This window comes from Anas platyrhynchos, chromosome 1 (assembly GCF_047663525.1).
Source record: "Anas platyrhynchos isolate ZD024472 breed Pekin duck chromosome 1, IASCAAS_PekinDuck_T2T, whole genome shotgun sequence".
Lineage (NCBI taxonomy): Eukaryota > Metazoa > Chordata > Aves > Anseriformes > Anatidae > Anas > Anas platyrhynchos.
This window is the reverse complement of record NC_092587.1, coordinates 65,842,753-65,860,834: the sequence shown is the minus strand read 5'-3', so window position 1 is coordinate 65,860,834 and position 18,082 is coordinate 65,842,753. Positions and strand designations below refer to the sequence as shown.

Below are 18,082 nucleotides of genomic sequence, written 5' to 3'. Positions count from 1 at the left end.
CCTATGAGATTTCACTTTAGGACACTGGCATGTGGGCAGGGACTTCATTTCACAGATGAACAACACTTGGCGTATTAAATCATACACAGTAGGTAGAGTCTGGCAACCCATACATAAGGTCTTGGAGTAAATCTCTTGAGTACTCATAAAAATAAGGCTATGCACTTCATTATCAAATAATGCTGAACTGTCTCTTATGCTTCCAGTCCAGTTTTAAATACCTCAAGTAATGGAGATTCTGCATTTCCCAGTAGTAAGACTTCTGCAGTCTTACAGAGTTCAGTATTAAGAAGCCATCCTACAGCTATGACATCTATTCCTCTCATTTTTTAATTTTTTTTTTTTTACAAGTTAACTCATAGTTATTTCTACCTGGATGCCTATAAACAGCAGCAATGGCAGAAATTTGAATGTGTTCAATGAAACCTGTGAGTAATGCTTACCCAAACATATAAGTGGATATATATATTAAAATATATACTCAGATCAGAATATTTAGTCTTGGTTTTGGACATATGCAAATCATGGAAGCACATGTAAACTGAGTTTGCATGCTCACATGGACACATTATCATGGAGCTAATGACTTAGCAGACGACAGAACTACTTGCATGGGCAAGTTCTGCAGGATTGGGAACAAACTTGTACCATCAAAATGTGAGAGCCTGAAGCCTCTGAAATTTTAAACACTCACAATAACGCACTTTGGGGTACTGAAGACCTGTATAGAGCCTGTGTAGCACTCAATCCCATCGGGTGCCTGCTTTCCTGGAACAGGATGGCCTTGAATAGCACAGACAGGAGTTTGGTCATCTACAGAGAAGAGAATTTCATTTTCTCTGTCTGTCCTCAGTTCCTGAGATATTAATATTATCCTGCTTCTCACATGGAAAAGTTACCATCTGCATGTATGGCTGCAATAGTAAACAAAACAAACTCCAAGGCAAGTGCTAAAACGATATTCCAAGGAGAACTTCCACTGTAAATTGAACCTTGATTAGAAAAACATACCTGCTGGTGTTTGCATTCTCTATCAGCTACTTATGGGGCAATACACGATCCAGAAATAAAGAAGCATAACATTTCACAGGTGTGATAGACTATTTCCAATGAAGCATAGCTTTTGTTTTATGTCACGTTTTCACTGCTTTCAAATAAACACGAAGATCCAAACAATAGTCTCCATATAAGAGCTAGGATATAGTCATCGTCTTGTCATTGGACAACTGAAATGGAGAAAACTGTACGAGGGAAGCATTCACAAAGGTTTACTTTAACTCCTCTCCTGACGTTCCAGCACTGTCACTAACAAGGGACAGACTCTGGTCTGCTCCAGCTCTGAGCCACCCTCCAGAGGAGCACATTTCCCTCCAGCAGTACAGGGAAGGGCCACTGTTTCCCACTCACTTCTACACCAATACCATTGTATTTTATGCATACCAGCGTCATATACCAATTCTTATAGCAATGAAAAGCAATCTATTATTTTGGCAGGAAAATTTTAAAGTTTGCTGTCTCTCATGTATACTTGATCTGTTGTTTGCTTGGAGCATTAACTACTATTAAGAAATTTCAGCTTTAGCAGCGAGAAGTATGGTACTCAAATACCAGAAGGTTACAATTGGACTTGTAGGACTCTTGCTTGCAGTCATGTAGTATAAGACTTGCAGAATCCACAAAACAGAAAGACAAACAAGCTGCCAATAATGTAGATGCAAGATCTCCCCACCCCAGTTATTTCTGGGGACTGTTAATTTCAACACCACCTTCAAAAACAGATTGTATATAAAACTACTCACCTATATATTAACAAACATGCTCTAAACATTAATATTCACTTCCTACTTAGCCAGGAAAGCCAGAAAGACCCACAACACAGTAAGCGTGATACAAACATACAGAATAGATGTGTGGCTAGCCAAAAGTGTTTATAGGCCTTGACTCTTCTGCTGCATTGGCATGGGTGGACACCCAAGCTTTGACAGACACCCCAATAAAAAACAGTAAACTTGGGAGATGTGAGGCATTGGGAACTGTTCACCCATGTGTGCCACCACACAGCAGCAAGAGCATCTACTGTCTCACTTAAGTCTGAAGCCATGGTCTGAGTCCAGGTTTCAGGTTTGATGCTTCTCTGCTGGAATAGTTTACATGAATGCATGCACAGGCGCACACACAGACAGCTCTGGAAAAAGAAGGACATTTCCTGCTGGGCCAATTTATGGAGACAGTCCTGTACCAAGAACTCCTATCTTCTTATTCTGACTTTTACTGGTGAACAACATCCAAGCCCTAGTTGAGATCTCAGCTTCAAAAACAACCCAATAAACTCTGCTGGCAAAGCTATTCAACAAAGCCAGCGACTGTTCAACAACTTATGCCACTTTTTTGAACAGCTCAGAGGTATTCAAAATGAAAAACTGAGACTTGAAATATTCAGTTTGAGCCTTTGTCATCTCTGAACTCAGCTTAAAAATATGAAGTTGGAGCCTCAGACCAGGACTGTGCTTCATGCAGGTTAATGATCAGTTAAACCCCTGGCTGAATGGCCTCCTCATTTTTAATATCTGGTAATGGCCCTTAGGTGTTTTGGAATCGCCTCTATTTCACTAGCTGCACGGGGATTACCGACTAACCGGATGCTCCCAGGAACCTTCAGAGAGCAAACAGTGTCAGTTTATTTAATAACTTTCAAAGTGAAACTAAAATCTTGTCCAAATCATGTCTCCTCTGATTTAATTAAAACGCACCACACATACTGCATTGCTCTGTTAATCATTAACAAATTTAATTGAAGACAGAAGATGTGTCTTTTCTTTTCTTTTGTTCAAAAGCCTCCAGCCAGTGGAAAACTTCAAAAAACACTCCAAAAAAAGACCAGTACAGTATGATTTTTGTTAGAGTGGTCAATACGTCATTATGTTTTTTCCCCTTCTTCTGTATTTCTGACTTCTATAGGAATGCATGTTAAAAGAGAGGGTTGTTTGCTTTTTTTTTTCCCTTACTTGGCAAAATACCTTTCCCAAATTTTCTAAATATTGCCTGGTATTTGCGTCAATATGACAGTCATTGGGTTTGACAGGAATCAGATTGCTAAACCCACACAAAAATGCTTTGGAAATTAGGGGCTAGTTATACATTCAATCTCATTCAAATCCACTTTAGCATACTGGCAAGGAGTGAACTAAACTATCTCTGTTATCCCCTCACTGCTGTGGTTTACAGCAGAGGTTTCTTCAGCACTCTAACCTCTGTGCTGACTTTTAGACTCACTCCCAGTTTCTGCTGTCTGATAAACCTCATTCGTTCTCCTGTCCCAATCCATTTTCACTTTCCAAGAGGACCTAACAACCCATGAAACATATTCTCCCACTGCATCAAGCCTTTCTAACTTCTTCCAGGGAGGAACTGAATAGGAAATTAAGCAGTGTTAGAAGTACACTTCGTAAGACTATTTAAGAAACAAAATACATTTCCAACATTTTTTTTCCTCACTTCCTTCAAAACATAAAAGTTTCATTCTTTACTTTCTTTATGTCTTAGGAAATTTAAACATATGCTTCCAGTCTCATCAGTACAGTTGTTATCTAATGGGATTTCCCTCTTGAAAGCAACAAAGGGTCAAGGCTGAACACTTCCACAAGGCCTGTCATATCAGATCAGGACAGCACTCCATCAAGGCTGGATTCTTGCCTCCAGCCATGGTGCATGCCTAATGTTTTAGAGGAAAGCAATGGGAAAAGTAAAAAAAAAAAAAAAAAAAAAAAAAAGCAAACCACACTACACCTGGACCATTGAGTAAAGCTCTCCCTAAGCAGCAAAATTCCTCTCTGCCCCCTGCAGGCAGGCAGCTGGGGGCTCTGCCACATGCAGGCATCACCATCTATACCCCAATGTCTTAAAAAAGGTAATTTACAGAGGGTAATACATATAATCTGGTATCAAGGAGTTAAAATGAAATCATCATACATGCTCAGTATTTGCATCACAGTACATGCATCAGGACATAATGATCTAGAGACTTAAATTAGTCCAGTATAACAAAAGACCAAGTGCATTTTTTCTTTGTTGTTTCTCTACTTACCCATGTGCCAATACATTTTTCTGCACTGCAGTACCTGACATTTATCCTTATTTAGTGACAACTGCATGGAAAGAATGCTTTAGGACACAGTATATCTATCTCCTTGTCTCTTAAGGTCTTGGGTGGCTCCTTAATGTCAGGTTGGGCTGGGCCTCAGCAAACTCTCAAGACCATGATTTCCATCAGCCTGCACAGTACACCTGGAAACCCGTGTCAAAGGGCTCGACCCATGCTTCAAAGCTGTCTGCAAGAGGACAGCCTGAAGTGCAATGTTCCTCAGCACAAGATCCAGATCTCATCTACCTTACCCACATAGCCTGCGTGGAGACAAGTGCAAGCACATAAGCAACAGCCCCAGCTAAGCTCCTCCTCAGCACCAGCCAGCACGTCAGTGCCAGTCAGCACTATGGACAGGAAGCCCTGGAACATGGATCTAAATGATTTAGCATCTGAACAGATCACCAGACAGGTTACAGAGCATGAGGAAAGCCACGCAGCTCTGATCTGCCAAGCCCTCTGGAGCCTCTAGCAAGCATACAAAGCCTTGGCTTCCATCTATGAGCACAAAAATGGTGAGCCACTCAGGGAGCAGGCCCATGAGAAGGAAGAAGAGGGGCTGTGGCATGCTCTACATGGGTTGTTTTGTTATTGTTCTATTTCTGTTTTGGTTTTCATTTTTAAACATCTTATAAGTTGAGGTATCCATGAAGAAATGCATTTGTAAACAAACATCTGTGCAGCACTGTTTGAAGACAGTTTTGAGTTTGTCTCAATTCCTCACCATTGTTCACGGAGTTCAGAAAGCATCCCCTTCAGCCTGGTGGCCAGCAACCAAGGGCCAAAGCACCTGCTGCGTGGGTGACAGGCAAAATCCCTCAGCACCGGGACTGCAACCTTGGTACATTTCTCTGCTACAGCATGGTCATATCTCCTCCCTCAAAATCTAGTCATCATCTTAACAGTGCTCAAAGAGATGGTTCATACAATTAGGGTAACATCAGAGATACCCAAGCTGGGATGTGGTGACACACATTCCCCACCTCTCCTCTTCTGCAGCCATTACACACAAGCTTGCACAAGGACCTGAACCACATGCCTAGATGAGCATCCAAGAGGTTTATCAGCCAGCTCAGTAAAGGCATGAGAAAAGCCTTATAGATCTGATAGCACGAAGAGCAAATATAAGTGTTCACCTGTGTTTGTCAACACTTGTAGCTTTTGCATACTTTGAAAATATGCATTATTACCAAAATATAGCTGTTACAGCTCTTGTGAGGGAAGCTGACAAATACCAAAGTATTCCTTCCAAACAATCTTTGAAATCCACTTACTGGATCACTCTCACAGGCACCAGCATCCCTGTATATTTTTTCTGTACCTCTCACTGCACGGTGTTTATGGGGTCCTGGTTTGAGCATGAAAAGACACATTCCCCAAACTTCCACTAGCCAGAGAGGTTTTTGTGCATGCTACAAGATCATGAAGAAAGGGCCTGCATCTCCACCACTCCTTCACTACACAATGCAAAAATTTCCTCCTTTTCCATTACAGAATTTAAAGGAAGACCCTGTCAGTTCTCACTGCATGGGATGGTAGTATAGCCTGCTTAATCTGCTGCTAACCAATAGTACTGACCAATAACCCTGTCCCGTTCAATTCTTCATAGTATGATGGAAAAAATGTCAAGTAGTGGCAAAACAGAAATTTAACATTTTCCCCCAAACAGTTGACAGACCTGTATTCAAGGAGATTTAAATAATGAAGCTATCAAAAGAGTTAGTAGTAGCACAAATGCAGCAGTACAACTTGCATAGAGGAATATTGGCTGCTGGCTACAAAGGAAAAACATGATTATTTTCAAATGGCAAGCCTTCCTCCAGATCTGCAAAAAGCTGAAACCTTATTTCTAGAGTTGTGGCTATAGTTTCACAGCAATGTTTTGTACACTGAGAGAAGGTCTCAGAACGTCACGTTTTATGAATAAACTTTATGGGATGGGAAGGATTCCAGGAGCTCCTTTACCATGGACTCTTATGGGATTTAGAAGTTCTGTAGAGATTAATACATATGCGGTATTACAACCTTCTTCCTAAAATAAGTCATTATAGCAGGAACTTACTCTTCCAGTCTAAACAACTTCTGAAAGTATTTTCTGTCAGTCTAAACTGCAGACAACTAGAGACAAACCTGTTCTTAGAGCACCATCTTTGCACTTGCAAAGAGACCAAAAAAACAGGTTTAAATACACCTGAGCTGGTGCCAATGTATCAAATAAACATGTTAATCAGAAATTTAAAAAAAAATAATAAAAAAATAAAAAATTAAAAAAAGCCAAATTGACAGTATCGTGTTTGTTTCCAACTATCTTGAAACAAGCTTCTAACAGTTCAGGGTTCTTATAGAGATAGTTACCAAGATCTCACTAAAATTTTAACTCACCACAACTCTTGAAAACTATTAAAATCATGTTTCCAATAAACATTTCAGGAGAGCATGAAAGATAAATTGGAAGTATTTTCAGAAACTTGGCCGAGTTTCAAACACCTCTAACACTTGAGAACAACCTTTTTTTCATAGAAAAAAAAAAAAAAAAAAAAAAAAGCAGTTTGAAGCTTTTTCATTAGCATTCATTCATTTGCATTGAAACTGCTGTGAAATTCTGCTTTTAAAGCCAAGCAAGGACTTCAACATTTGGCCCTGTAGAAAGTAGAAAATCCCACCAACTCCAAATGCCAAGCTAGAGCCTAAAAGCAGAATGGAAGCATAAAACTGAATTCATCACAGTCTGCCAACAAGTAAGCTAACCAACTATTGATAAGATGTTCTGTGATAAAACTTAGATCTTTTTTAATGTTGGAGCTCTTGAAAAAACTGTTCCAGGCACTGATAAGCCAGATGCAATCTCAGCAAGGGCTTCTAAAGCTTCCAAAGAGCTCTGAAACCAATCAAGGATCTCTGGGCTTTCCCAACGTGTTTAGAAAGGGGAAGGGGAGCCAAGATACATACTTCTGATATGCTCATTAAAACCACCAAGGACACCGATACTTGTGCAAAGTACACAGCATAATCAAAGCCAAACAGATCTTGGGTGAGTGCTTAATGGGTTCACATCTAGCATTACGATGGCATGGGATTCATAACAGGAGGGTGGGCTCCTTCCTTGCCCTGTCTGGCTCTATCCCAGTTTGGGCAGCTGCCCAAGGCCAATGGTGTGACTGCGATGGCAGCACCAGGGGATGCTGCCCACAGGACACCCTGTTCCCTTCCTCGTCACCCATGCGCCCCACCACACAACCCAGCCACCCTTCTTCACATGCAAGGAGGACCTGGCAGTGGTGTGTGCAGCCGTGGGGCAGGAAAGCAGCATCTTGACCCCTTGCAGTGGAAGCACGGCATTTATGGGAAATCGGAAGTGTGCAGCTGGGAGAAATATTTCTGGCTGCATGGACTTCTTGCCTTGCGCCACAGTCCCACAGGCCTTGAGCAAGCCCCCATGGAGCTGCCACCCCTCAGTAATAGGGAAGGGACCAGCAGTGGGTCCTGCCTCTCACAAATGCCACCGCAGACAAAGACTCCTTCTGCATCACTTGATAGGATTTCAATGAATGATTGTAACACCAGGAATCTTATACAAAACCAACTGGCCTGGGCCAGACCTGAACGCAAAGAATAGTAAATAGCAGACATTTTGGGAAAGAGTACAAGAAACTATGAAAAACATGGTGTGATCCTTTACTGGTATTTTATTCCTATCAGTATTATTTAAACATGCATTCTTCTTAAACACAATCACTTTCCAAAACCTAGCTTTGTCCCCACCCCTTTATCTGAATCCCAAATACATTTTTTGAAAGTGTAATTCTCAGAAAACAAAACCTAGACAATATACCTCTCAAATAACCCAATCAAATTATGTGATGTTTTCTCTCTCCATTCTTCCTTAGGAGGAAAAATATGAATCATAATAATCCCCAGACCAGATAATATTTTTATGTTTACATTTTTATAATTTATGAAATTAAAATAGGGACACTTTTTGAACTTTATAGCTTTTTATGTTATATGTTCCTCTAAAATCTTCCCAGGGAAAAAAATAAAAATAAAAAATAATCTAAGGTAAGATGTGGCACACAAAATTTCAGGGGATACAAAATACTTTAGAGAAAGTCTCAAGGGAAATTGATTCATCTGTGAAGATAAGCTTGATCCTTAACTGTGACCTGGCTACTCCTGGTGCACATGAAAAGGTTTAAGAGGTTAAATGTGGTTCTGAGAGGAGTACGGTGCATTTTTGTTTTTAGAAACTCTACATTTAATTGAAATGAGAGATAAAGAAAACGGTCCTTTGATGAACAGGGTCTGGCTTTAGGCATTTTCTTATCAAGATGGCCACGTTCAGAACCCACCCACCAACATACCAGAAACCACAGTTGGCAAATGCTACATGCAAAGGCATTTCCTGAGTTCTGACTTTCTAGCTGAGGGCCAGATGCTTCACGATCCTTCCTTAAAAGCACAGTTAAAGGAGTGGGCGTACAGAGCCTTGCCTGATCTTGCACGGTCTACGTGAAGACCAAGCGGCATCCCAGCCACATGCTCAACATCAAACAACCAGTGATCTATTCCTATGTTTCTCAGGAGTTCCCTGTCTCAGTGAAAAGAGGGCCAACAGACTACTTTTTCTCGCCCATCCTCTTATAAGCTACCATTTACAACCTAAATCTGCTAAATTAAGTAGTAATTACTGTGGTCCCCACCCGTATGATGTGCCAAAACTTCAGAATGAAAGGAAGAGCAAACATTATTAAAAAAGTAAACAGCAGCTGAAAGGCCTAGGGAGAGCATTGTGGTGTACTTCCAACCTACACCATGCACTACCTACACCACTTCCAACAAGTTACTTCCAGCTTTCTCTCCTATTATTTTTAATATATAATATGATAATTACTTATGTAAAATTCTCCAGAAGTACTTACATCACTTAGAAGTGAAGGTCTATTTCAAAAATAGGACTTAGAGCAGGACTCTAAAACTGTTTTATCTTTCTTCATTTGTGAACAGCTTACTCACAAATACAGGCTGGAAAAAGAGAGACTGCCTGAGTAAATCAAAACAAATTACCATCTACCCCCTGCCATGTGGTGTGGCTCTTCCCTGAAAAGGTAGGTTGGATGACATTTCTAATCCACCTCTTCACAAAGCAGGCTGACAGTCAGGTGCCATGCCCTGTTTCTATGTGTGCACTTCTGACAACTGCCACCTTAAAGAAGAACATACCTAGTGCAGGTAAAAAGATAACAACTGATACATCTCACAACTTAGCACACTATATTTATTTACTACTCAAATAAATTTATGACATTAAAATGGTAGGATACCCACCCTCTACATTTTGTTCTAATCAGTGCCTGCCTCAGGTTTTGATGGTTGTATTCATTCTCCTTCTTGTATCTGCACCAGAAAGAAGATCATCTATAACAACCACACATTTGGCTTACAATGCACAAGGAAGAACAGAGACCAGTCTGCTTTACCCTTGTTGTTTTGGCTGTCTTTTTTTTTGGCTGAAGTACTAGCCAGACAAATAGAACAGGTTATGATAGACATGCAGATATTATTATTTCGTCCTTGTTTTTTGCCCACTTCTGTCCTATACTGATCTTGGCTCAAGCCATGTTACAGCATGGGAAAAAAAAAAAAAAAAGCAGGAGTTAAACAAAGATTCTTTAAGTACTAGCAAAACATTTGGATTCCAGCTCTTAGTCGTGCCCTTTAAAGCCATTATTTTAAAAATGTTTATGCAGCAGAAGCATTTTTCCTACACATAAAAAAAAAATAAAAATAAAAATCTTGAAAAACAGGAAAAGGAAATTAATGCTTCCTTCAAAATTAGCCACTGTTGGCACAGTCTTGAGTCTCTTACTGTGATATTCTACTGTGCCTTTACCTTTGTACATATTTATAAGATCCTACATTTAATGTTGAAGTTACAAGCTACCCAGACCTTTCAAAGGGAAAATAAACACAAGCATTTTCACTGATGTCTAACACTATAAAACTAATTTTAAAATTACCATAAAATTACACAGAACATTATAACAAACAAATATAGCCACCAAGACTGTATTTCTGGAATTTAACTCAGTTTTAAGAAGCTTTCTGTCTCATACTAATGCAATAGGATGCCATAACCAGGTGTCCCTTCAACACAGATCAGTCAAGTTTCTTTCGTCCTGCCAGTGCTTCTACCCTATCAATTTCCATCCACCTCATAGCACATGATCAGCTTCTGTATTATAGAAAAGAAGCCTCGCTGTGCCTCTTTTAGCACACCCATGCAGTGCCAGAAATCATAAGCCTCCTATACTTCCATGAGAGGAATTAAACAGTGCCAATTTTGATCAAAACAGGCTAAATTTGACACTGAACTTCTGCAGATTTCCTGCAGAAATGCAAGGGGGCACTTCAAAACTACACAGGCCCCAGCATAACAAAGCTCTACAACCCACCCCTTAAATCCTGCTGACAACAATGAGTGTATACATGTCCAAGTACTGTAGCCCACACAGGTCAGCTGGAAGCCTCCACAGAAATGTTGAATGCACCTTACCCAAGGAAAGCATGGTGATGAGGTTGCCTTTTCACAGCACACTGCAGTCTGAAGATGCACATGGCTACTTCAGCTACAAAAGCGCTGGTATTTTAACAAGAGTAAAAGGCTCAGTCTGAATTACCACCAGCAGTAGAAGACTTGTAGCAGACTTCTAGACTGGGATGAAGAGATCACTGCCATGTTGGCAGTGAAAATGCAAAGGATTGCAGTGATAAGCACTCAAGCTCCTATAGCTCATCCTAAAGAGACAACATAAAATACTTCTCCTTCCCCATACAGATTGGGCACAGGAGAATATCTGCAACACAGATTCTTACCCCACTTGTTAAATTGACCATTGCTAGCCCTATTTGCTCCTGAAAACTCAGAACAGAAGGTTTCATCAAGTAGAGGCTATATTTTGTGAGCTTCTTTGTGGCTGCTCAAGTCACCTTTAGCAAGAAGTTACACAAAAATGTCCCTCATAAAGATAAAGACAAATTTAATCTTCATGCAGCTTCACTGATGACAGTGTCCCCACTTAGTCATGTCCTGTATTCACTTCATGAAGGGTAGCCCATAAGCAGCAAGCAAGTGGATATGGCTCTTTGTTTACAATGTACTTTTCAATACTGAAGACCGTGTTGTGTTTTCTAGTTCAGAGGAAGACAGGAGGCCCCTTTAGGAACAGGTTTGTCTTTCAGTGAAACTACACTAAAATAGACATTAGGAGGAAATTCTTCACTGTAAAGGTAATGAGGCACTAAAACAGGCTGCCAAGAGAAATTGTGGATGCCCCATCCCTGGCGGTGTTCAAGGCCAGGCTGGATGGGGCCTTGGCCAATTTGATCTAGTGGGTGGCATCCCTGCCTATAGCAGGGGGGTTGGAGTTAAATGATCTTTAAGGTCCCTTCCAACCCAAACCATTCTGTGATTCTATGTTTCTCTGTAAACAGTCCCAATCTCACAACTTTCAAAGACAAGGATAGAGGAGAAAGAATGCCAGATATAGAAAATCTGAAGAAAGCACCACACATTTTACAGCTGGCCAGGCGACAAGTCAGTTTGATGGGTTTCCCCTACGTTGCTATTCCTCCACCCACAGTCAAAGGCATTAAAGCTTTTCCTCTGACATGAGAAATTTCTGGTAGGACTGCAAACTACAGTTGTAGGACTGTGGTGCGAGAAGACTGGGGAGGAAATAAAGGGAACACAAGAAGTGAAAGCAGAATATGTTGGAAGACCCATAGCCCTGTTGATGCTATTTTAAAATTTTGTTAATTAATGATTAAAAAATAATTTAAAAAATAATTAAATGGATTAAACGCCCCTAAGAATATGTGCAGTATAGGAATATTAAAGACATTCTGCAGTCACAATGTTGTTCCTTGCCTTATGGTCGGAGACAATGACCCATATGCCTTTTAGTTCTATCTCACAAGTAAAAAATTTAAGATACAAACAGCTCAATACAATGGGCCTAAAAATGATGTCATCTTCTATGGATCAAGTCTCATGAATTATGTGTGCAGTAGCAAAATCCTGCAAAAAAAAAAAAAAAAATCCTGCTGGGGTATTTTCATTTCCATGAGCACAATCCTACTAAGTGAAACGGATTCTGTTGTGATTACTGTGACCTTGAATATTATGTAACTGCAGCCTGGGAGAGATTTTATTGTTGAGAAAATTTCATATAAAAAAAAAAAAAAAAATTAAGCTACTAATGTTCATGACAGAAGGGGGAAATTTGATCTCATCACATTCTAGACAACAGAGAAAGGAGAAAAATGTTAAAATATAATATAGCCATGGTTTCATCAGATAAGAAAGGCAAGGTAACTGCGAAAGTAATCATTTGACTAAATCCCATAAACTGAGAATGTGAGAAACTTGGTGGTCTCCAGCCAGGTGTTAGTAGACACATTACACCTGGCATCCTTGCAAGCTAACTCAGCAAGGCTGCCTCTCTGTTAAGACTATGGCACATGCAGAAAGCCTCCATTCATGATGCTTCCTGCCACCTCTGACTTGGGAGTAGAGAAGTCAATGTGGCTGGTATCCACCAGCCCTTTCCTTGCTGATCTCCAACAGTTTCTGACCTTGTTTGCTGGAAAGGCATGGCCAGTACCAACCCTGGGTAAGAAATGAAACTGAGCCCTGCATCCAGCTGGTTGCTGCTGTTCCCCCTGGGTTTTGCCCACCCAGTCCCCACAAGATAGCTGTGCTTACTGTGTACTCACTGGCTGTATTCCCCAGGCTCTCTCCCGGCTGAATTTTGGATGTTTTTCAGCAAAGACCTTCCGAGACCACAAAAATCTGCCCGTGATAGGTCATCAGCTGCCTTTGGGCAGAAGACCCTAGCCCTTTTGCCTGTCTACTTGATGGGTACTACAAGCAGTTTCTCCAGCAAGGCATACCTGAGCACCCAGCTTCTCTCCAGTCTCCAAGCAGCCTGCGTGTTTCCCTAATGTTTACAGTAGTCTTGAAGGTCAAACTTTCTGTGTAGCAGTAATGTTTAATAACCTGTGATCTTCTGACAAACAACATTACAGATGGGAAGTTAAACCCTGATCTTTGTGAATGTCACCCTGCTCACTTGGCAAGCCTTTCAAGTCAAGGTGCAGTCTGCACCAAAAAGGGTTTCCTTGAGCTCTCCCATCCTCCCAGTTTCTTCTCCCTGTCACTGTCATCATGGCAAGTGGGCTGTCTGGTTGCCACCCCTTGCGTCAGAGTTGGCAGCGTTTCAAAACTGCAGGGTATGCGTACACATCTCCCTATGTATTTATGTGACAAATACAAATATAGTAGCCAAATCTAACAGGAACACAGGTTGTCAAAAACACAACTTCCATGAAGTCAACAGCAGTCTTTGTGGAACATGGCAGGTAGCTCACAGGCCACAAATCCTATCTTTATCACCTCTACAGAGGAAGTGAGCCTTGAAAAACTCACCTTGCACCTCCAAAAGCACCATCTCTCTCACAGGGGCTAAAAGGGTGCCCTGCAGCTGGTGGCAGTAACAGGCAGCATTGGTGACATTTTCAAGAGCACACATAGATTGACTTCTGCAGTCCCATTATAGATCATAAGAGATTTCAAAAAATCTTACAAGGTGCTTGTACCTTTCTTGACTTATTGAAAAACATGTATAAACCTGGCTATCTGAACAGTACAAATCTCACCTAACTATTGACATCAAATAATTAGCTAAAAGTTCATACTGATCATCTTGGTTTCGCTTACAAAGCTACCCAATTCCCATTAACTGTGAGGCTCTGCGTGCTTCAATCTCTTTTAAGATAAAATTTTATTTTTTTTATTATTTTTTTTACAGAAGTCTAACTGGACTACGTAACTGTTCACACGTCAGCTGTGAGCTTCTCTCACAGACTATGTGTCAGCTTAACTGCTTTGAATTTATCACACAGTCCACACAGTACTTTCTCTCAAGTTAACACAACATTTGACTATTTTGTAGGTTACAATTATTTATTGACTCATGTAGGATTGGGCTTTGCTGAGAACCATATTTTCAAATTACAAGCATCGTTCAGCCTAATACTTTTTTTTTTTTTTTTTTTTTTTTTTTCCCCAGCATTAGCTTTAGTATTGGTACAAGTAGCAGCTCCCACAAACTTGCCAAAAAAAGTGGAATACTTTCTGTGGGAGTATAAAATAGATCGGCCACTGTTATTCTAACAAGCGCATTAGTTCCATGTGCTAGAGAAATAAAGTGCTCATTCATTACCCAATTTGCGGTGACAGTCTAGTGAGATATCTAGTTTACATTCTGATAGCCCCATGAAATGAACTGAATTCCCACATAGTCGCAAAAGGCCAAAGTTAGCATTTTCTTAAAAAAAAATAATAAACTCAAGTCTGCCTCTGGAGCAGATTGGCTATAACCTTGAACCTTAAAGGAAATGAGAGGGAGAAAGAAAGAGCAATGCACACAGCATAAGAGGGGGTGGGGAAAAGCTAATGGCACCGGGAATGGAAAATGTGGGCATTAAAAGAATTTCCTATTCTAAACAACGTGCAAAGTTAAAAATACCTTCTCTTGAGATTATCCTCAGCATAAATACTCACCATGGCTATTTATAGCTGTCTGGTAGCCTATGACAAAGATTTTTATTCCAACAAAGGAGCTGTATATGAATTCAGGACCTGTTTAAAGAACTATTAAAATGGAAAATATACTACTCTTGCGTCAGCTAGTCATATTGGTACCTGTTTCCAATGCAGTCTAAACACGGCTTTCCTGAATGCTGACAATTGACCATTAAATACTAGAGAGAGGGAAGGGAAAAAACCTTGGTATTTGTCACAAGCTAGATACCCATTGTCATGAAGGCTGGCAAGGCGAGGTGCTGGGCTGAAATAAAGAGCATGCAAGTTACTCAGCACCTCTTTGGGTGCCCAGGGCTCCTGCACAGCACAAGTTTGGTGCAGTATGTGCTTGGGACAAGCCAGGAGGAGACCATGCCGGGGCCCCCACACACCAACCAGGTGCCACAAGCACAATCCTGCACCTGGGAAACCACACAGGACAGAGTGACACGAGCAGGATTTGCCAGGAACACATCAGAAAGGAGAATTTTTAAAAGTTTATTTACAAGTCTTTTGTTTGTTTGTTTGTTTGTTTATTTGGAGGGACTGAGAAATATGGAGAACTTCTTTAAATTTAAAAGAAACTGGAACCCAAAGCCCCACACATCTTCAGAAGTCATCTATGCAAGTAAGGAGTTGCTGGCTCACATGAAGAGCTTCAACCCCAGCTTTGAGGCATTTCACATTCAGAACAGAATGGGAACAGAGAGGAAAGGACAGAAAGGGATGACATGCAGAGCTTGAAAGAAAGAGGAGGTAGTCACTCCCAGTAGTCATGCACATATAATCCTACTGTCTTGGTTGCCTTCAGCTTCCAATGAGGCAAAGCAAATTTTAAAAAGCAATTTATTTGTGAATATACTGTTGAAATCCATGGGAGACTTTGCAGAGATAGCTCATGGTAGTAGACCCCATTAGACTACAAGAATTTTGGACCAGAGGCCTTTCTTTTCACTGCCTATATGTAATGGACTTTGTGGTGCAGTTCTGATCATGAAGGTTGAGTGATGTATATTTGTAAGCTCAGGTTTGGTTTGGCTTGGGTCAGGCTCCTTCAATTCAAATTAACATTTGTGTTAAAAGGAGACTTTTAAAGTAATGTTTTGGACTTTCATTTCATTTCAAGAAAAGAATAACAGCTTAAACTAATTTTGAGTTCATACTCAGTTCAAATCTTTGGTGCTGGTTTCTAATTTGTGACTCCAGATAGTACTGAAACACCACTGGTTTGAAGTTAAGCATAGCAGAAAGAGGGGTTGCTAAGGATGATTTAACTAATGCAGGGAGAACCCAAGCAGCAAAGTGATTCACATTGCAGCAGCACATGTTTCACAGTGATAACATCGACCCTGTCTCTCCCCAGAAACAGAGAGCATTTTGCCCTGTTCCCCAGCTCTCTCAGGACATGCTGTTCGCAGCTCAGTATCAGTATGCAAGGCCTCTACCCTTATTTCTTCATGGAACAATTTACCACTTCAGAGAGTTTTCTCCATCTGGAGAAAACCAGGGCTGCTCATTGTTGCCTTGCAGGAAATGTAGAACTTTCCCTCCTTCCCTCCTCAGCAATTCCATTTGTAAAAAAGGATTTGGGATAGCTTTTCCAGTTTCCAGTACTCTTTTCTAGATCCTAGACACCAAAATTCCCACCCCACCCCCCTTTTTTTAAGGGTAAACCAGTAAGAATTTTGTCCACAGAAGGAATAACAAACAGGAACCACTGCCTAAATGATAAAGGTCTTCACTTGCATATAACTCTCCGTGGAAGCAGAGGAGAGTTAGCACAGCAAAATAAACTGTTTTGAGACATGGAATTTTAATGGCAGTTTAATCTATTGCACACAGTTTAGCGACATAACAAGGAGCCTATAAACCACACAAGTGCTACAGACTGACATCCACATTTCAGTCATAGTATATGGTTTTAGACAAAGCAGCGACCATGGCTGGATAGTACAGTACATTCTGTTCTACCAATGGCAACTCAACAGCAGCATCTACATCTGACTCTCATTCTTTCTGGTATCCAGCATTATGGCTTTTGGAACAGGATAATAACCGTTATTTCACCCCCTCCCCAACTCTGTGGTCAGCAGCTCACTACTCCTGCCATATTTAATTGATAAATAATGGGGAGTGGGGCTAGGAAGGAGGAAGTCTAGCAAAGGGAGTTGAATTACATAAGTGACTTAATTTTTTCCCTGAAAGTCTTAATTTATTATCTGCTCACAGTGCTTACTAAATGTACAGGCTCAACTGCCACATTCCCCTCCTCTGCATAAACAAGACCGCAAGCAGTCCTGTATCTTTTGAGACTCACATTGCCCTCTATTAAAAGGTGAGGTTGTGTTTGCCCCAGTTTATGAGATGCCCAAAATACAGCTTGCAGGCAAACTGCAGAACAGGCTGCTCTGTAAGAAAGCTCACAGCTGTTCTCTGCCTCGGTGAGACGATGCGGTCTCGTGGCTGAGATGTGGCTTCTATTCCCAGGTCTGCCACTAAGTGATTAAAGATGGAGCTTGAGGTAAAATGTGTTATGACAGCCTAAACCCATGATGACAAAGGCACATTTACAAGAAACAGGGACATGGCTCTGGTTTAAGAAAAAAATAAAAATAAAAAAAATGAGTAAGACAAAAACAGGGAAAAAATAATAATCTGATATGGCCATAGCTGCTACCCCAGATCGTGAAACCAGTTCACAAATGGCAGAAAAGTACTTTCAGTCAAAGGGTCTAGTATGATTCCTGCCCTATTTTCTGATTGCTTTCCCAAAAAATCAGCATCATGTTTGTTAGTTTTGGCCAGAACAAGTCTCCAGATGTCTTCCACGTCCTTCTCTCACACACACACTCAGCAATGTGTTAAAGTGCCCTATCTACTGACCATTCAAGCTGTGCCTCTAAAGCTCGCACAGGCACTTGAAAGACACTTCAGCCTACCCTTAAACAAAAGCTATACCAGGTGGAAATCCACAAAATCCAGTGGAAAAGGGCTACAATGAGGTGCTGTTGCTCCTCTCCAGCTTCTGTAAGTGTTTAGCAGATTAAGAATGGGGCAGCCCTACAAACTCCCTACAGGCTGTGCAAAGCAGCTGATGCCACCTCAGTGCTAGGCACCCAACAGTGACCAAGTCCAACATTATCAGGCTGTCAGCCTGCTCATCCTCCCTCGCCTGAGAAATCACCAGGACATGCACTGAAACATCTCCATATCGGTGTCCAAAAGTCAACAGTCAGTGAGTGGCAGAGATGAACGAAGGCTTCGCATCCAATTTTTTGTGGAACAAAACGTACAAG

General features: G+C 40.9%; 1 protein-coding gene across 16 annotated transcripts in view; it reads right to left on the bottom strand.

Annotated features, from left to right (window-relative positions):
• The window catches only part of CALD1 (caldesmon 1), a 247,356-nt gene that overhangs the window by 59,472 nt on the left and 169,802 nt on the right, over nucleotides 1–18,082 (bottom strand). For 2 of the 16 annotated variants that reach the window (XM_072040363.1, XM_072040334.1), the window contains exon 4: nucleotides 9,061–9,163. The exons of the other annotated variants lie outside the window; for them this stretch is intronic. In XM_072040363.1, coding sequence (XP_071896464.1) covers nucleotides 9,061–9,062 — 2 coding nt within the window. In that variant the 5' untranslated portion in view covers nucleotides 9,063–9,163. The remainder of the gene's footprint in view (nucleotides 1–9,060; nucleotides 9,164–18,082) is intronic. 16 annotated transcript variants of the gene reach the window in all.